Here is a 21442-nt window from a genome sequence, read left to right as displayed (position 1 = left end):
GAGCCTTAATCTAGGTTTAATCTAATCTGTTTCGGAGAAAACAGGCCTCAGATTCTTTCATGTAGTTTTCTCTTGCCTATTTAACTTTCACTCAATAGGTCAAAAGTTGTTGTCATGTTGTTTCCATCCACTAGAGGCGCTACAGTATTTTTGCTTCTCCGTGGAGAGTTGTTCGTCTGGTTTTCTTTTACTTTCCTTCCTCTAGGAAAAACTTGTAAACAGTGGATTTGTCGTCGGTGTCTTTTAAACGGGGTACAACAGAATGCCAAAGAAAAAGAAAAACGGACTGAGTCCCTCCCGTGGCCCGATGCAGGCGGCTGAGTACGGGAGCGGTTCCGAGATTCGAGCGCACGGAGCAAATGGATCTTTTGTGACCCGTGCGGACTCAATATATAACAACTTTGGCTCCACACATTCCAGGGGTGGTCAGTTGGAATCTCAAAGACGAGACGAAATCATCCAGAGCATGCAGGAGATGTTTTCACATTTGGATCCAGAAGTAATTTACATGGTACTCTCAGAGGCAGATTTTAAAGGTACGGGTCATTTTAAACGGTTAGTTACTCTTTCCATCTTAATATGGTAGATTTGTTTTGGACCTGGGTGGATGGTTTCTCGCTGATCTTCACTTGGTGAAAGCAGACATATATCTGGCTGATCAACTACCATGTTCTAAAACCAGCTTCGATCACCTTAACCGGGTATGACACCAACTGTTAGCAGGTTTGTTGCTGGCTAAAGATAAACTTGGACCACCTAATGACCATTTTAGACCTCCTAGAAACCAGCTAATTGTTACATGTAACAAAAGCTACCAACTTCACCTCGATTATTTTCTATATATTTTTATTTTTTATTATTGTATTATATTATGCTTCAAGTTGACGTTGTCATGGAGCCCTGTATGATTCTTAATATACATGATGACATGCTCTACTGTTCAAAGGTTTTTTACTGGCCAAACCCTAACATTTTGAAATATTATTACAAGAATTTTAAACTGTTCTCAATTGTAATATGTTCTAAAATGTCATTTATTCCTGCAATGACAAAGCTGAAATTTCAGCACCTATTACTCCAGTCTTCAGTCACATCATTCTTCAGAAATCATTGTATGCTGATTTGCTGCTCAATTATTATTAATTATTATTGGTGCCCATTTATTAATAATGGTTATCAATGATGCAGAGAGTTTTTGCTTCTTCATTTTTTTGTGGAAACCTTGATACTTTTCAGGATACTTTGATTAATAAAAAGTTCAAAAGAACATTTATTTGAAACAAATAAAAAATGTGTCGTTGTGCGTGCCTTGCCAAATAAAAATATATGTATACTATTTTTTGACAACCATTAAGTCTGGGGGATCACAATTTCCAAAAAAATATTAAGCAGCAAAAATCGTTTTCAACATTGACAACAATAAGTTTTTTTTTAATCAACAAATCAGCATATTAGACTTATTTCTGAAGGATCATGTGACCGAATCATAAAGACTGTTTCAAAGTATTGTTGTTTTTGCTGTATTTTTGAACAAATAAATTTAGCCTTGGTGATTATAAGAGACGTCTTTCAAAAACATTAAACCACATCTTAATAAACTTTGGACCGGTGGTGTATGTTGCATTTTAGCTAGATTAGGCACTACTTTTAATTTTTTTTTAATGCAGAAATCTTTTACTATTTTGGATAGATATTTTTTAATTCATAAATGTTCTTTCTTCTTAATCTCTGCATTAGTGGACAATGCGATGGATTCGCTTTTGGAGCTGTCAGATGCTGCTGAGGGCATAGTCCCACCCCCTCCTCCTGTCTCAGGGTTTGAGCAGGCTGCTGCTCTCCTGGGTACTAACATTACTCAGACAGACCTCCGCAGTGGAACGGCAGAGAGCTTTGCCTTTTCAAACCAGCCTGCATCTCAGCCAGAGCTCATTCCTGGTGAAACACACCTGACAGAAGAGTTTGACACTCTTATAGATCAGGAACTTCAGACTTTGACGTCACAGCAGACACAAGCTAGCTCCCATCCTGTAATGCCCTCCGTGCCTCTCTCTTCTCTACCCCCTCCTTCTCAATCAATCCCTCACTCTGCGCTGCCTCTTACATCCCAGACTCAGCTTCCAGCTCCTCAAACAAGATCAGGGCAGGCTGAGCCGGCCTCTTTCTCTGACCCCGGGCTCAGTGAGGCCCGTGGCGGTAGTTCACCCGTGAGTGAATTGAGTTTTGGTGGGGTCCATATCCCAGAGACAAAAAACATATCTCTTGACTTCAGTCACCTAACAGTGGAGGTCAGCTCTACTGAACCACGGCCCTCTGCCTTTCAGGTTTACCGTAGACCTGACCAACATAACCACACAGTGGCAATGCAGGATCAGGAAGCACTCAGCACACCTGCCATGTTCTGGAACACCCAGGCTGCTGAGTTTCATCCGCACGCTGTGGGGCCGTCCTTCATTACACCTGTCATTCCTAACCCCACCCGTTGGAGCACTAACCCCCTTCCTGCTGCTCAGTGGTTGGCTCGTGGACCTATCAGACAAGCACCTCTGAAGCCTTCTGCAACTGTACCAAAGTCATGGACTCTGCCCACTTGGAACAGACTCAAATTGGAAGGGCAGGTGTTGGTGTTACTTAGAGGGGCTCCTGGATCAGGCAAAACCACCCTTGCCAAGTAAGCAAGAAAACTCATAGCTGTCATTTTATTGAAAACAGGTGGAATAGCACAAAGGAAATCTCTTCTATTTTTGGAGTTTTAAGTTGGCATATAATGTTCTTTTCATTTTCGTCAAACAACTTAGTCCATGAGAGCAGTTCATGATGTACAACACTCCCTTATAAGAGAATAGTTTTCCTTAGGGGGAAGTTATAATGACTTATCTTGGGAATGAACAGGTTGCAAGACAAACTTTAATGTTTTGATAGTTTAGATAAAGTTTTTTTTAATTATTATTATTATTATTAGTAGTACATTTCTTAACATCAATTTAGCCTTTTAATGAAAATATCACATAGAAAACAAGTTTGAGAAGAGCATTTCAAAATGTAAATGAAGTTTTAAATGAATACAAAAATTAAAGCAAAAATTAAATACAACCCCAAATCAGAAAAAGTTGGGACATTTTGTAAAATGCAATAAAATCAAGAATATGTTATTTGTTCATTTCTTTTTAACCTTTTTTTAAAGGAGAACTCTGGCGCAAAATGAACCTGGGGTGTAATAACACATTGGTACCAAGTCAACTGTTCTCTGGGATTTGTTTTCATGATAATCGGGTGTAAAGAGTTTTATCTCTAAAAACTGTTTAGCTTAGGCTATAACGCTAGTATATGGGGCATATAATAAGTAAAAAGAAATCGCTAGTTAATACCACTAACAAGGCTCAAAATAGCCCCACACTAACACGGTAGCTTAATGAGGGTCTCTACATACAAACCGAAGCACTGAGAACTTTGTAAGTGTACAGACAGTTTAATAATAATATACTTTATAAAGACAGTACCATCGCGGAGCCATCTTTGGGAAACAGTCTCGACCAATCGAACCACGAACGCCGTGCTACGAGCTGAACTGTGAGATTCCAAGTCACAGTTCAGCTCGTAGCACGGCGTTCGTGGTTTGACTGGTCGAGGCTGTTTCCCAAAGATGGCTCCTGCCTGTATACGCGATGGTACTGTCTTTATAAAGTATATTATTATTAAACTGTCTGTACACTTACAAAGTTCTCAGTGCTTCGGTTTGAATGTTGAGACCCTCATTAAGCTACCGTGTTAGTGTGGGGCTATTTTAAGCCTTGTTGTTAGTGGTATTAACTAACGATCTCTTTTTACTTATTATATGCCCCCATATACTAGTGTTATAAGCTAAACAGTTTTTAGAGATAAAACTCTTTATACTCGATTATCATGAAAACAAATCCCAGAGAACAGTCGACTCGGTACCAATGTGTTATTACACCCCAGGTTCATTTTGCGCCAGAGTTCTCCTCTAACTGACAAAAGTACAAAGAAAAGTTTTCCAATGTTTTCACCGACCAACATAATTTTTTAAATATGAACAAATTTTGATTTTGATGGCTGCAACACACCCCAGAAAAGTTGGGACAGAGACATGTTTACCACTGTGTCACGTCACCTTTCCTTTTAATTACACTTTTTAATAATTTGGGAGTTGAGGATACTAATCGTTGGAGTTTTGCAAGTGGAATATTTGCCCAATCTTGTCTGATACAAGACAGCCGCTCAACAGTCTGTGGTCATCGTTGCCTGATTCTCCTTTTCATGATGGGTCATACATTTTCTATAAGAGACATATCTGGACTGCAGTAAACAGGCAGGCACATCCCTTCTATAGTGCAGATAGTCTAGAAACCACTCAGTAGTAGCACGTGCAGAATGAGGCCTGGCATCGTCTTGCTTCCCAGGAAAGATGTCGTCTTGATGGCAGTTTATGTCTCTGTACAATCCAAATATATGCCTCCATGTCAATGGTACCTTCACAATAATGCAAGTTACCCATACCGTTTCTAATGATGCACCTCAATACCAGGACAGATGTTTGCTTTTGCACCTGTCGCTGATGAAAGTCTGGATGGTCCCTTTCGTCTTTGGGACTGAGAACTCGATGTCCATTTTCTCCCAAACAAAAAACAAGCTGAAACATGGACTCATCAGACCACAGCACACATTTTCCACTTTCTTCTAGACCATCTGAGATGAGCTCAGGCCCAGAGAACTCGCCGGCATCTCCACATAGAACTGATGTAAAGCTTTCTCCTTGCGTAACAGAGATTCAAGTGGCATTTCTTAATGCAGAGTCAGACTGTGTTCAGTGAAAATGGTTTTCCAAATTATTCCTGAGCACATGTGGCTGTATTTGACAGAATTGCATGATGGTTTCTTGTGCAATGCCATCTGAGGGCTCAAAGGTCACGCACATTCAACAGAGGTCTACTGCCTTGCCCAACACAGACTGAGATTTCTCTGGATTCCCTGAATCTTGTGACAATATTATGTATGGAAGATGATGAAAGGCATAAATGCTTTGCAATCTTGCATTGAGAAATGTGATCTTTTAATTGTTTGACAATTCTCTCAAGATATTTGGCACAAAGTGATGAGGCATGACCCATCTTTGCTTTAAAATACTGAGAAGCACTTTTAATCCCAAACATGATACCCTCAACTATTACCAATTCACATGTTCATTGTGGACTGTTTCAAAATAGTTGGATAATTTAATTTGGATAATCTTTTCACTTTTATTTGGTCTCTGTCCCAACTTTTTTGGGGTGTGTTGCAGCCATCAAAATTTGTTCATATTTACAAAATACAATTATGTTGGTCAGTGAAAACATTGGAAAACGTTTCTTTGTACTTTTGTCAGCTAATAAAAGGTTTAATAGAATGAACAAATCACAGATTATTGATTGTATTGCATTTTACAAAATGTCCCAACTTTTTCTGATTTGGGGTTGTAAATATTTGAACCCCCCGTGGAGAAGAAGGGCAAAAGCTCTTTTTAGTATGCATCCAGACCTTGAAAGCAATTTTGCATGATAGTTATCAAAGTATACCATACTACAGAATACCACCACATATATTGCTCGTAATTAACTTTTGTTTTGAGATTAACAACACTGGCAGATAACCATGCTCAACAGAATTATGGTGACCGCTTTACTGTTTAGAGTATGTTTATAGAGAAAGTATATATATTTTTGTATAAGGTATAACATTTTTTTTCTCTCCTTGCTGTCCAGTGCTATGGTGGCACAAAATCCTGGAGGAGTTGTATTGAGCACTGATGAGTATTTCTTTCAAAATGGACAGTACCAATTTGAACCAAATTTACTAGGAGAGGCCCATGAGTGGAATCACCAAAGAGGTGAGTATTACAGGCATGTTTGCTCAAGCCAAAGCAAAATTTCAGGTGTGTACATTAAATAATTTCCATTTATTTATTATTTGCTACCCATTTGACTAGACAAACCGGCCTTAAAGGTGATGTGTGCACATTTGTTGAAATCTTTTTCAAAATTGATTACATATTCCAGCTTAATATGCTGAAACAAATATAAGCCATTTGTATGCCAATTTCCATAAAAATTATGAACTTTCCAACTCCATGTCGCTGTCAAAACATTGCTCGATTTTTTTGAGAGCCTGACATAGCAACATTGGCGCAACCAATGCATGCATGAGTTTGGTGTGGGACAACAGACCCCATTATACTTAAAGCGAAATTGAAATGGTGAGACATCATTTCGAACAAAATCAGTCAAAAAATGTTCATTTGGAATTCGTTTCGGCAGTTCAATACAGCTTGCCAAAGCAAACTTTCTGGAAACTTTTGCTCTGTCTTGCAAACACCTTAAAACTACCATTGTTCCATGTCAAGGTGCGCTTTGCGGCTCTGCCTTCTTTGTCAAAATCTTCAATTCTTCTGTTCAGTCCGCCGCGGTCAGACATGATTAAAAACATGAACACACTAAAGAGCTGCTTTATAGTAGAAATTGAAGCTTTACTTGTAATTGAAACGATACTGACACCATTTTTTCATGTTCAATACTGTAATGTTTCTTTATTTAAAGCAATTTATTGTATAAAGTAAATAAACATGACTTGAATAGAGTACCGATAGAGGAGCCTGTGCAAACATATCCACATTGCAACGATCAGATGATTTCTTAACCGTTTTCTTAACTGCACCACTGTCATTTTTGTTGTGTTTATTTATTATAAACACTTATTTATTTATGGAGAAGAAAGAGTACAACACATTTATTTAAACATTGCTCCTGGTTAGCCTGGGTCGGGTCAGGGTGTTTGCTAACCGTATAGCAAACCGTGTTTGCTACTTTTTACCCCTAAGCAAAGAATAACATTTTATTAGTATAGTGGGGCCTTACCTCTTTGGCTGACAAATGGCAGACAGTTGAATTGTTTGGAAAACAGTTTTGAAAACGATCATGTCATTATTTTTGCAATTCTGCTTGGTGCTACTGATGCCACATAAAATTACACACTTCACCTTTAATCTTTATATAATCTTTCTGCAATGTCTTTGTGGTGATCAACATTTCAGCAAAAGATGCTTTTGAAAAACGCCAGTCACCCATCATAATAGACAACACCAATATGCAATGTTGGGAGATGAAACCATACGTTGCCATGGTGAGCAATTTATTTTGAAACACGTAGTATGAAATAAGTTATTAATTTGCAGTATTAGACAATGAACATATTGTTTTTGTATTGTTAAAATTTGCTGTGAATATACCAGATTAAATTTGACACGTTGAAAGTTTGTATCATGCTACACAAGTATATATTATTATAGATCTTATTTTTTTATTGTTTTAACTTTAGAATGTTCAACACTTTACAGTGTACAAAAACATGAACCACAAACAGATTCATACAGGTAAATTATGCTGATTGTAGGGCTTCCTTTTCCTTTTCCTTCTTCTAGGCACTGAAACATGGGTATAAGGTGCTGTTTCGTGAGCCAGATACCTGGTGGAAAACTAAACCTAGACAGCTGGAGAAGTATGTTAAACATAACCACAAACCAGAAATAACTACTTTCTATACACATTAAACAAAATCCATTCAACTAATTTATTAACAGTTCTCTTTACACTTGTTTTGTTGGTAGTCTTAAATAAACAAAGTACAATCACACATTTGATCGATTGCTTTAATGACACAATCACAAGTGTTTGCCACCTCTCTCTATTCATCCTCTCTGTGAAGGCGCACAAGGCACCAAGTAACAAAAGAGAAGATCCGGCGCATATTAGAACGGTATGACCGATTTGTCTCTGTACAGAGCGTCATGAATTCACAAAGACCAGTACCAGTGCCAAGTGTTTTGGAACTGACCCAAACTGAGACTGAGCAAACACAGTGAGTATATGCATTATATCAGAAGTCTTCAATCCTGCTCCTGGAGGGCCACTGTCCTTCAGAGCTTAGTCCAACCTGCTTCAGCACACCTGCCTTTGTATATTCAAGCGATCCTGAAGAGCTGATTCAGGTGTGTTTGATTAGGGTTGGAACTAAACTCTGCAGGACAGCGGCCCTCCAGGAGCAAGGTTGAAGACCTCTGCATTATATTCATGTTACTGAGTATTTTCAATTTGAAATAAAGTTATGGGCCATGTTCACACAGCTGCAGATAGTGATTGTCTCCAACTGTACAGGACTATTTGAGAGTTAGTAAAGATTTACCTTTCAGTAACTAGGAAAAGACTGACTGTGTGAAGCCATAAATAACTATGTATTTGTATCATGCACATCTATGTAATTAAACTACAATATATTTTTTCACATTCCTTCAGGCAATCTGTACCCCCTGGCCTCAGTCATCCTGATCTTGTTGGTGACTCTGGGTTGAGCAAACTGAGCACACATCTTTCCTCCTCTCTGCCCGATGTGTCCTCTGTTAGGCAGACTTGCAGTACCATTTCTGCAGGTGAGGAAGAAGGTGAAATAGTCTCCTACAGTTCCAAGGAGTCTGTGATTTTGCATGAGAACATTCTGGATGGGTCTGGAACACCTCAGTCTGATCTGATTGATGCTGAAGTGTTGGACTTGGAGCTAGATCTTCTGGACACAGAAAAAAACATTGGAAATTTGAGTAGTGGGAAAACTGAAGAATTAGTTGAGTCAGCACACAAGAAGTTTTCAGAGCTGCCTGTGGCATTTGCAGAGTCCATTGCTCAGCGTGTGAGAAGGGACAGAGTGTATTGTAGAAATGGCCTTGGAACAAGTGAACCTGTGAACTTTGACCCCAGTGTTGACTCTCCAGGGCAAGATAAGGAGGAGGGATCTGAAGGTGAGTCTCTTCCTGAGGACAAAGTAGTGAGGCCAGAGCTTTTGGATTTTTTGGGGGACTGGCCACTGGAATCTCAAGGTCAACGTCAGAGAAGACATCAGAATTTAAGGAATAAAACTGTTCAGAACACTGTTTTGGAATCCAGTGTCGTTGAATACAAAGATAATACTTCTTCTGATGAAGAGAAACATTCTGATCCTGAGAAGCAAAATACAGTTGAATTTCAAAAACTTGTAGATCTACTGCAAGGTGGCAGAAACTCTCCTGGTTTTTACCAAGATCAAACTCTAAGCAAACTGTCTACTCTGCATTCCCCTTCCTTTGGTGGAAAACAGGGTAACTTGAACCCAGAGACTGTGATTTGCCCTGAACTTCCTGACTGTGTGCTGGGAAGGATGTTCTCTGAATGCTCTGACCCAAGAAAGAATTACTCTAATTCTCCAAGTACATCAAAACAGAGAGCAGACACGATTGAGCAGTCTAGTCAAGTGTCTGCTGAGAAGAGCACACAGGAAGAGGTTGAGCAGGAGGACAATGTTGCCTCAGAGGAGAAATGCAGAATGAGCCCAAATGCCCAAGAAACTCTGTGTTCAAAGGTTGCCGTAGACTCAGAGAGCAGTCTAGAGAGACGGAGAGGTCTTAGCCGAAGAGTGGGGAAATCTTGTAAACTGGCACTTACCTTCACCAATCAAAGTCCTTCGTCACCCTGCTCACAATCTCCAGTTATTTCACATCTGTCCTCTGATCTTCCACCTACGGGGGAAACAACTTCATTGCCCATGGTACCATGTGCCAGTGCCTCAGCCCAAACAAACCCTCAGGACTTTGCTTTGCTTTGGCGAATTGACCAGCTGAAATGTTCTGAATTAGCTTTGGACTTATCTAGTAGTAGCATGTTTGTTTTGGAGGGAAACTCTTTTCGTTTCACCCCAAAAACAAATGAATTGGAGTCTGCCTGCCAGCAGAGAGTTCCGTACCGTGTGGTCCATGAGAAAGGTTCTCAGGTGGAAGAGAATGACTTTAGAGAATCCCACTCTAAACAACAACACCTTGAGATTCTGAGCTGCCATTTTAGAGGTGTCTCCATCGATATTCTGGAGGACCTTTATGAGAAGTGTCATCAAGATATGGAGTGGACAACTAACTTGTTGCTAGATTCTGGAGAACAGCTGTATAAAGATGATGAGGATGATAAAGGTATTTTGGGGTCTTTGCTTCCTGAGAAAGAGTCATGTGAGCCATCTATAGAACCGTCAGAAACCATGATGGGCTCAGAAAGTGACCAGGCTAGAGCTGTGTGCTCTGATGACTCCAGCAAAAGCTCAGCAAGTAGCATCAGTCCCAAGTCCCAAGAAACCAACCTTAGTGACGTTAGCCAAGCTGATGATGATTGGAACCCAGGTCAAAGTTCACAAAGTGAAGCTGAAGGATCCAACGAAGCCAGCATGACAAATGAGAAATGTGAGCCTGAACCTTCCTTTGGATCATTAAAGCAGCCGACAGAAGACACTAAAGTACAACTGGAGGTTCCAGCAGCTAATGCACAACAGCCAGACAAAACTTGCCCGCAAGGTCCAGGGCAGCAAGAGATATTAGTGACACAAAGTGTGCAAGTTGTTCAATGCCTGGAGGGAGCATTGAAGGAATGGAGTGAAGAGGTACGAGGAGAGAAATTAAAGGAGTATGATGAGACAAAAGAAGAGGTAAATGCCATAACACAGTTAATACTGTATCAGGTTGTTGAAATGGAGCGCAAAGAGGAAGAGAAGAGGAAGGAACTAGAAAATGAGAAAAAGAAAACTGGACAGGGAAGAAGAGAGCCAAGTTCAATGGACATACAAACCCTGGAGCTTAAACTTCCAACTGAACTTGCATTGCAGCTCACTGAGCTTTTTGGACCTGTTGGGGTCAGTCCAGGTAATCAAACATCTAATCAATACGTCAAATAAATAATTCTGTTATTCATTCAGTGTATCACTCAATAAATCCAGTGATCTCAAGTGGCATCCCAACACAATACCAAACCCCTAACTTGTAGTTAATATTGTGTGGGTCTATTTATTTATTTATTTTTAAATGTTTTTTGAAGATTGCGGCTTGGCACATGACCGACCCATGTTGGAATTTGTCCAATTTTGCTAGCTTCTACCAAGTAACATGAATTTACCACAAAATATGGCAGGACCCATGGCTTTTAAATGAAAACAGCAAAATATATTGAGAATTGTTTTCTCCTTTAAAAGTTAATGCCCGTTTATTTTGCTCTCATAAGTGTGTTATTATATGGTTAGTTGTATTTTATTATTTTCATTTAGCAATGTTTTTCCCTGCCGTTCACAAACCTATCTGAACAGAACTGTCATCATGACCAGTTGAGAACCAGCACACTTAACTAAGTTGTGTAAATGGTTTAAAATAACTGTAATTCTAGTTATTGCTATGAAAAGCTATCACTTTCAAAGAAGTAACCACATCAACCCTCAATTCACACTCATTGAAGTGTATTAAAATCTCTTTGAACTCCATATGGCTGCAGGTGCGTTTTCATCAGATGACTGTGCAGTGCAAATAGACCTGAACTTGGCCAAACTTCTGCACCAGAAATGGAAAGAGACTATTCAAGTGAGTTCACATATTTTGATCTTATGTTTACAGTTTTTGGAAATGAACCTACAAAACGAACAGCATAATTGTTTTTTAATGTGACTAATTCTGAATCTTGATGTAAAACTTACCTGGTGTCTGTTGTCTTTGGCAGGAGAAGCACAGGCAGGCAGCTCTGTCCTATCAGCAAATGCACATGAGTGAGACAGCTTATTCTCGTAGTACACACAAACACGAAGTGATTGTAAATGTACAGCATGTCCTAACCAGTAGTAATACAATAAAACATTAAGAGATAAATTACATCTCTTCCATTTTAATCTCCCAATCCAGCTGTGACCTTGCTGGCCAATCACATCCAGAGAGAAATCTTAAAGGTCCATTTTGGTATGATTGGTATGCTATGATCGGCCATGATTTTGTTTCTTTGCCAATCATACCATAACAATCATATACTTGCAGTGCTTGGTCGATCTTTTGGTGTTCCTGGCTGTGAATAGCACCTATCTCTGCATGTTCCTTTGAAGAATATCAATGGACCCTTATCATACACTGTTATGACGTGTTTCCACAGTTATTAACATCGTATATCTTACAAAGTTTTTTATGTTCATTTAAAAAATAAATCTAAATGTAAATTTATAACACTATATTTTGTGTTATATTGCCATGACATTAAATTACATACAATGGCCGAGGGAGTGATAGCAAATTTTGACATCTTTCTGTCATCTAAACAACATAATCTTGAAAAAAGAAATGTCCCCAATCATTTCAGACAAACCTTAACAGTTTGTGTCACACATTTTAATTTAATGTAGGCTTTGCAAAGTAAATTAAACTTAAATTAGTACTCAAACCTAATGTCTGTATGAATACTGTCTGAATCCGAAGTCTGAAATCACAGTCACTTTCTTGCTTCAGACTCTTAAACCATCTTATGAATTCTCTCTCTCTCTCTCTCTCTCTCTCTCTCTCTCTCTCTCTCTCTATATATATATATATATATATATATATATATATATATATATATATATATAAATTTATTATATACACACAATACAAACACAAAATGTAGTTAACCTCAGGAGGTCAAATTAAATGTTTATTCTAAATAGTTTAAAACAGTGATTTGTGTGATTTTGTTTTCTACTAAACATTAAATTAAAATCAAAATTACATAGACAAAATTGGTATAATGTAAATATAATGATATGTGAAAGTGACAGAAGAGGTCCCTCCATGGTGCAACACTATAGTGCACAAAATTAGGGAAATAACTAATTATGCTTTTGCTAATAAAAAATTGTTAATAGATAAAAAAAAACAGTTTTACTAGAACTGATTATGTCAAACATTTTTACATTGTCGTTTGATTTTGTTGGGAACCTCTAAGGTGGGAAAGTCCAAAATGGGAGACAATGCTGTGTTTATTTTATGTTAATAATAGTTTATCTAACATCTTAATAGTTCTCACAACAAAAAATAAGGGATTGATTTGTCTATGATGATTTAAAAAAATGTAATGAGATACCAAATTGTTCCCAATTTGTGGAAACTTCTCCAAACTGGAAATCATTTTCTCTGTTGCTCCTCTTATCTATTTTATCAATCTTTCTATATTCATGGTAACGAAGTTCCTGTCCAATGGGGTGAATCGCAGGGAAACAAAACCAGGCTCAGGGACCAATTTGGTTTGCGTGAAGAAATTCCTTTTATGGATCACTGGACTGCATCCTCTGCTCCTGTCTCACTGAGGAACATCATGATTGAAGAGCAGGTCATGCAAGACAGCATGGAGAAGGTATGAGTCACACTTAGGCACTCACATTCAATCACTGCCTAGAACTGTAAAAGTAAGTAGTGAAAATGAGCAATATTTGGGTTTTAGTCCAGGTCAAGTCTGAGGGACCTGGATAAGAAAGATGGCGCAGCCAAGCTGAAGGAAACCCAGCTGTTTTCCACGTTCCCCACCATAGACCGACATTTCCTCAGGGATATCTTCAGAGATCACAAGTGAGAATATGATACATAGTGACATCTCTCTCTCTCTCTCTCTCTCTCTCTCTCTCTCTCTCTCTCTCTCTCTCTCTCTCTCTCTCTCTCTCTCTCTCTCTCTCTCTCAATGTCCCTTTCAAGCAAGTCATTTCACTCAGCAGCCATCTTTGAAACGTCACTCAGGCAGCTATTTCAGTTATGCAAATGCAGCTCCTAACCAAACCTGTCAAGTATCCCGTTTTGGCCGGGAAAGTCCCGTATTTATCCCTTCTTTCCCGCCGTCATCCCGTATTAGTATTTTGCCGTAAATCTCCCGTATTTTAACCTGCGCTATTAAAAAATAATAATGGCCCGGGCAGATAAAAAAAAAAAAAAACATTCGCAATCTGAGCTCTGTCACTAGCCACGCGATTACTGTCACCTCCAGTAGCTTACTACAGGTACAGTTGTCGCGAGGTTAGTGTGTGAGTGAGGTCAGATGATGAGTGACAACGCGGGGGGGGGAAAGAAAAAAAAATCGGAGACGGATGATGGACGCTACGACAGAGACGGAAGGCACTCCTGCCACAAAACCAAAACCCTCATGTAAATACCGCGATCAATGGGACAGCGAATTTACTTTTCTGAAGAGGAGCAGGGTAGGGGACAGTCACGCGTTTTGTAACTGCGACTTTAGCATCTTAAAACCTGTTAACCGTTGCCAGAGCGCCGGTGTTGTGCCGAATTTTGACCCCCGCCAAATTACTACCCCCCTAGCATTGGTAGGTTTAGGAGTAGTTGTGGGGGAGGGGTTAGGATTAGGGGTGGGGTTAGGATTAGGCAATCAGGTACTGACTTCAACGAGGGGGGTAATAATTTGGCAGGGGGTCGAATTCGGCACAACACCGGCGCACTGAAGCGTTTTTTGTTTGTTTAAATAGTTCAAAGTTACTATCAGATTTAATGTTATTACCTTGACAAACTATACATCATTAAAAAGATATAACACTCAAGTTTCAGTATTTGACCACTATTGTATTCTCAGAAACTTTGAAGATATTTCATACAAAATAAATTTCTAATAACTTTACAAAACTTTGTAGCTATTATTAATAACTATTTTTTCATTATGACAATAATTAATTCTACATTTACAATAAACTGCCAGGTGTCAGCTTTCAAATGAGATCATACTTGTGATTTTAGTGCAAAGTGTTTATGAACTGTAGCTTATCTGTTTCAGTTTGGTTATGCCATTTCTGAGGATTTTTCAAAAGTGGGGTTGCAGCCTAACAGGTTAAAGAATGCAAAGTCTGCAACAAATTTGAACTATAACTCACTAAAAGAGTAAAGAAAAGTTATGTGACATGTAAAGAAAAACTGTAAAAGAAAAGCAATATGAAATTAAAAGAATGTGTGGAATGAAAATAAAATGTAAATGTAGAGACAAGCAAATAATCCTTTAAAATAAATGCTCTTCATATATACCCTTTTGTGTTTTCTTTTAAGCTATAACATTTGTCTTAAAATGTAAGGGATAACGTGACTGGAGCTTGGTTGGGGTGGTGGGACTGCTCGCGGTGGGCGCCGGAAAATTTCCCTTATTTTCAAATCCAAAACTTGACAGGTATGCTCCTAACTCTTTGAATATGAAAACACCAAATTCTCCAAAGCTGTTTACCAAGCTTACGATTAAATCCCATATTTGAAATCACCAATGAAATCAGCTGACAACTGTCCCATAAATTTGGTTTCTAAACGCTCAAAGCATGACAAAAAAATTAATGTTTATAAATTTTTTATATTTATTAATTGTGCACGTACAGTCCTAAGAGCATCTCGGAACACTGACTGTTTTTATAGCAGCCGGAGCTTCTGCAACTGCAGTGACGCAGTGACTTTTACTGCGTCACTGGGCGGGACTTTTTCCGCCATATTGCATGTTGCACTTTTTCGCATTCGAAGTAATACGAGTCTTTGTATATCTAAAGTCTTTTGTATATATCAGCAATATATCAGCCATCGGCCACTGTGGTTTCACTTTCTAGAAAACGGTGTTTGAATCGGCAATTGAGAACCCAGCTGGTAGCAAGACATGAGCCATCTATGTGAGAACCCCTGTAACCCTGTAAAAAGTTGCTTGACTATTTAAATAAAATAAATAAATAAAATTTAATTATTGGAACATGATATGGCATTTACAATGCTTTTAATGATTATAATGTGATGCAATTAAGAGTGAAACTGAATTATTCATTCAGTCTGAAAAAATGTAGAATGGTACATGATTATATGAATTGAAAGTTTAATGACATTTGTAAGCATTTCAATTTAAAAAAAATAATGATCTGTTTCTCATATATTGCCCGTTATATTGCCATACAGTATAATGTATGTTAATGATTTCTTCATGAAAGTTCATTTAAAGTGTTGCTTTTTTTTTTAAAAGATTGATTGTTTGTTCTTTATAACAATATGAACTGAAGGATTGTGCACAGTTTTACAAGGAACAATTATTAAAAAAGCAGACATAACTTAAAAGGAAATGTCTCTCGACCATTTATTTGTGTTTGTGTAGTTACTCTCTGGAGCAGACTGAACAGTTTTTGCATGCTCTATTGGATGACGGGCCAGTCAAAAATGTAGTGGCTCCTGAACCTGCCCCTCAGCGCAGTGGCGCACATAGAGCATCGAGCAAAGAGCGGGTGAGCACTCTTCATGTGACCATATGGCATACTGAAATTAAACAAAAACCTTGAGTTGATTGTTGACACTTTTTGCCTCATTAAATTAGAGATGGAAACCGAGAGATGGGGAGGTGGAAGCTGTTCAATTCCAGGATTCGGAGGATCCGGAATATGAGGACTTTCGCACAGAGGCGACACTGCAGAGACGTCAGCAGATAGAGTGTTTTAACAAGGCTGCTGAAGCCCATCGACAAGGACGCAAGGACGTGGCTAGTTTCTACGCACAACAGGTTAAAGAGATGAACATTAAGATGTGTGCTGAAAAGCTGTTGTAAAAATAACAGCAGTTTTGAGAGAGAAACAAGTTTGTTTTTAACCGTGTCCTAAGGTGCGAAGCATCATTTTGAGGACAAGCTATTTGTCTGTCCGAATTAAACACTGAACTGCTGTGGACAATGACACCAATAATAACATTTTATATATTTAATATACAAGGAAGAAGGATTGCCAATTAGATTTTTCTGGTGGATGGGTCCAACAGTGCCCATTTTTTGGCCCATTCATTTTTCCCATAGGGATTTTTTTAAAGTCTTCTTTAAGAGTTCTAAGCCGTGAACCAAATCAACCAGCATACAAGGTATCACAGCATTACAAATTTTGATTTCAAGCAATATCAGACAAAAATACAAAGGTACAACACTCTACTTAATGTACTTTGATGAGAAATATAAGTTGGTGAAATACAAAACTGTTGATTTAAACATGGTGATTATAGATATAGAAACAGTATATTTAAGTTTCTTGCAAAAATGTGTATAAATGAAAATATTTAAGTAGTTAGAAAGCACAGGGAGATTGACTAAATTACGCTGTTCACAGTTCTTCATGGGAGTGGGAGGGCATTAAAGATTATTTTAGCAGATTGAACTACTCTTCCCATGAAGCAGTTTGAATAATGTTGTAAAATCAGAATTTTTGTGTCACATCTCATTTAAACTAAAATTAGCTTAAAACTTGAACACTTTCTGACCCCTTTTTAAACAATGCATGCAGAGTGCATTGCTGTTCTTAGATCAGAACTCTTACTAAGTTTCTATGCATTTGTGTAAATGCTTAGGGTCACATGCATGGAGAGAAGATGCATGAAGCGAACCACCGAGCAGCCATGCAGATATTTCAGCGAGTGAACGCTTCACTCCTGCCTCAGAATATTCTAGATCTCCATGGACTGCATGTGGATGAGGCCCTTTATCATCTCAGTCAGGTGCTCACTGAAAAGAATTTGGGTACGTGAACCACAAACACACAAACAACATTTCTGAAAATAACAGTTTTTCAAATGTAGACTGCAGATGGATTGTATAGATTCCAGAGTCTGCATTATCTGTAATGTTATGTGTCTTTTGTAGAATGCCGTCAGGGTTTGTGTCGGTCTCAGCTGTCAATCATCACGGGAAGAGGCAATCACAGCCAAGGGGGAGTGCCACGCATCAGGCCTGCTGTACTAGACTACCTCAAAAACCAACACTACAGGTATACTAACTGAATCCTGTGCTCTTGCAACGTGTCTTTCTGAATGGTACATAGATTTACTATATGCAACTGTCATTCCATGAAACGTCTTTTAGTGTAAACAAGTTCCATGTCCTACCAATTAAAGTCCCCCTGTAGTCAATCATTTTATCACCAAAAATTCCTGAAAAACATCTTTATGCCTTAAGAAGCTTGAATGTAACTCTACACCCTTGCCTCATTTAGTATGTGGTTCTATGAATATGCAAATTAGCCTCCACTCACTCACACCAGCTCAGAGATCCACTCATTGATGATCACACCTTGACGTGATTGGTTACAAGGTAGTTTGTGACGTCAGAAACACCAGCGATTTCAAACCACGTTTTTTAAACTGTCTTTGGTTCACTGAAGTTTTAAGGAGAAAATACTCAGCAATGGTGTTGATTTATGAATTTGCCCATGGTTGATCTTAAAGCATATTAAAAACACCAAATAGACATTTAAACAACATTAAAAGCTTGATTTTCACCACAGGGTGACTTTAAGAATTCAGAATGTGTATATATATATTTTTTTTTTTTTTTTTTTTTTTTATAAACAGGTCCTTCTCAAACAATTAGCATATTGTGATAAAGTTAATTATTTTCCATAATGTAATGATAAAAATCAAACTTTCATATATTTTAGATTCATTGCACACCAACTGAAATATTTCAGGTATTTTATTGTTTTAATACTGATGATTTTGGCATACAGCTCATGAAAACCCAAAATTCCTATCTCAAAAAATTAGCATATCATGAAAAGGGTCTCTAAACGAGCTATTAACCTAATCATCTGAATCAACTAATTAACTCTAAACCCCTGCAAAAGATTCCTGAGGCTTTTAAAAACTCCCAGCCTTTTTCATTACTCAAAACCGCAATCATGGGTAAGACTGCCGACCTGACTGCTGTCCAGAAGGCCATCATTGACACCCTCAAGCAAGAGGGTAAGACACAAAGAAATTTCTGAACAAATAGGCTGTTCCCAGAGTGCTGTATCAAGGCACCTCAGTGGGAAGTCTGTGGGAAGGAAAAAGTGTGGCAAAAAACGTTGCACAATGAGGAGAGGTGACCGAACCCTGAGGAAGATTGTGGAGAAGGACCGATTCCAGACCTTGGGGGACCTGCGGAAGCAGTGGACTGAGTCTGGAGAAGAAACATCCAGAGCCACCGTGCACAGGCGTGTGCAGGAAATGGGCTACAGGTGCCGCATTCCCCAGGTCAAGTCACTTTTGAACCAGAAACAGCGGCAGAAGCGCCTGACCTGGGCTACAGAGAAGCAGCACTGGACTGTTGCTCAGTGGTCCAAAGTACTTTTTTCGGATGAAAGCAAATTTTGCATGTCATTCGGAAATCAAGGTGCCAGAGTCTGGAGGAAGACTGGGGAGAAGGAAATGCCAAAATGCCTAAAGTCCAGTGTCAAGTACCCACAGTCAGTGATGGTCTGGGGTGCCATGTCAGCTGCTGGTGTTGGTCCACTGTGTTTTATCAAGGGCAGGGTCAATGCAGCTAGCTATCAGGAGATTTTGGAGCACTTCATGCTTCCATCTGCTGAAAAGCTTTATGGAGATGAAGATTTCATTTTTCTGCACGACCTGGCACCTCCTCACAGTGCCAAAACCACTGCTAAATAGTTTACTGACCATGGTATCACTGTGCTCAATTGGCCTGCCAACTCTCCTGACCTGAACCCCATAGAGAATCTGTGGGATATTGTGAAGAGAAAGTTGAGAGACGCAAGACCCAACACTCTGGATGAGCTTAAGGCCGCTATCGAAGCATCCTGGGCCTCCATAACACCTCAGCAGTGCCACAGGCTGATTGCCTCCATGCCACGACGCATTGAAGCAGTCATTTCTGCAAAAGGATTCCCGACCAAGTATTGAGTGCATAACTGAACATAATTATTTGAAGGTTGACTTGAGCTGTATGCCAAAATCATCAGTATTAAAACAATAAAAGACCTGAAATATTTCAGTTGGTGTGCAATGAATCTAAAATATATGAAAGTTTGATTTTTATCATTACATTATGGAAAATAATGAACTTTATCACAATATGCAAATTTTTTGAGAAGGACCTGTATATTTTTTTATATATATATTTAAGGTAGGGCTGTGAAAAGATTAATCGTGATTAATCGCATCCAAAATAAAAGTTTGTGTTTACATAATATATGTGTGTGCACTGTGTATAATTATTTTGTATATATAAATACACACACATGCATGTTGTCATTTAAGAAAAAATTGTTATTTATATATAAAATATTTATATTTATATATAATATAAATTTTATATATATACAGTATATACATGCAAATATGTATTAAATATATACATGCATGTGTGTGTATTATATATATATATATATATATATATATACAAAATAATTATACTCAGCGCACACACATATATTATGTAAACACAAAGCCCTAATTTAAGTTAAAAACAAATGTATATACTATGTTATCTAAATAGTAAAAAGCCAGAAGCTTTTTTGAAGCATACTAGGTACTTCATTTGGCATATTTTGACATGTAGAACCAGTTGTCATTACATGTACATTTTATGAAATTTTTTTTTTTTTACCCCATCTTTTTTTTCTATCTTTCTTACAGCTATACTGAGCCTAAGACCGGATTGGTGCTGGTCACACTTCATTGAAAGAGTTGCTACAATGAGGCATTTACTTTTAGATTTCTGTCTTTCCAGTGCCTCAACTCAAAATGTCTTCTCTGGGGAATAATAGTGCCAGTAATTATAATGTTGTTTTGTGTATGCAACTACATACACCTCTATTTTCTTTCAATAATTGTTAAAAAGTTTATCTAAGACATAAAAATATCAAGATACTACATATTTACACCGTGTTTTATATTGTATTGACCTGTACATATTATACTTTTTTGAAAGTTTACTGATGCTCACTTGTGAGGCTATTAAGGTTCAACTGATCCATAATCACTATATTTTTATGTAATAAGTTTAAATTGCCTTTTGCCTAAATGGATAATGGCCACACATTTTTCCTAGTTAGACCATATAAAAGAAAAGGGGGATATTATTTAGGTGCTAAAGATGTTTGATATTTTATTTAAATTTTTTTTGCATTATAAGTGCAGCGCCACGTAAGTTTTATAAGATCTAGCTTGTTGTGTTTAGAGTAGTGGGGATGTCACAGGATGGCTTATTCTCTTCAGTGTTAATGTATATAGAAATATATGAATGGAGTTTCTAGAAATATAAATGCTCATCCTCAATCAGCTTTGAATTTTAGTTTGTTTGTGAGCAGCTTGGACAGATATATTGGAACGCATACATTTTATGTCGCTTTGCATTGCTGGTATTTAATTTTTAGCTCAGCTTTGTTTTTTATATTTCCAGTTTAAAATGTTGATGCCAGACATATTTTATAGACATCTTAATGCTGCTATGCAAATCACAATTCTTATGTGTGAGAATTGTTCTAAAACATATTTTTGTGATATTGTATATTTTGAACCTCAAAAGATTTTATATCTAAAAACATTTTTATTTTTGTTATTATAAATTATGGTTGGGGGAAAAAAACTGAAGAGAAGAATAAAGACTTGACATGTGCATGTTTTGATTCTTTTGGTGAAATGAAAATGTGTAATCAGCTCAAGGGCTTAGCGTAGCATGTGCTTGGAGCTCAAACACAGCTTAACATATTCTACATCCTCGTTTCTCCATTTCCCCTTTAATCTGTAGAAACCGTTGGTGGGGGAAAATATAACTCAGCATGTTGAACACTC

At 38.0% G+C, this 21442-nt stretch overlaps 1 protein-coding gene across 2 annotated transcripts; it reads left to right on the top strand.

Moving 5' to 3' along the window:
• Positions 1–152: 152 nt before the first annotated feature.
• Positions 153–21266, top strand: n4bp2 (NEDD4 binding protein 2). 2 transcript variants are annotated; one of them, XM_077203538.1, is made up of 17 exons: positions 174–536; positions 1738–2668; positions 5757–5881; positions 7082–7170; positions 7469–7545; positions 7753–7905; positions 8340–10494; positions 10573–10753; positions 11373–11458; positions 11595–11640; positions 13078–13244; positions 13332–13456; positions 15996–16122; positions 16212–16394; positions 17222–17390; positions 17514–17637; positions 20285–21266. In XM_077203538.1, the coding sequence occupies exons 1-17, from the start codon at positions 263–265 to the stop codon at positions 20328–20330; spliced, it is 5058 nt and encodes a 1685-aa protein (XP_077059653.1). In that variant the 5' UTR covers positions 174–262; the 3' UTR covers positions 20331–21266. The 2 variants fall into 2 exon arrangements, with proteins under 2 accessions (XP_077059644.1, XP_077059653.1); XM_077203529.1 differs by having other exon boundaries at positions 153–536; positions 8340–10753.
• The last annotated feature ends 176 nt before the right edge of the window (positions 21267–21442 follow it).

This window comes from Siphateles boraxobius, unplaced genomic scaffold (genome assembly GCF_051911475.1).
Source record: "Siphateles boraxobius isolate OS27281-9 unplaced genomic scaffold, OSU_SipBor_1 119, whole genome shotgun sequence".
In the NCBI taxonomy this organism is placed as follows: domain Eukaryota; kingdom Metazoa; phylum Chordata; class Actinopteri; order Cypriniformes; family Leuciscidae; genus Siphateles; species Siphateles boraxobius.
Note: the sequence above shows the minus strand (reverse complement) of the source record. Positions and strands in the feature narration are given on the sequence as shown.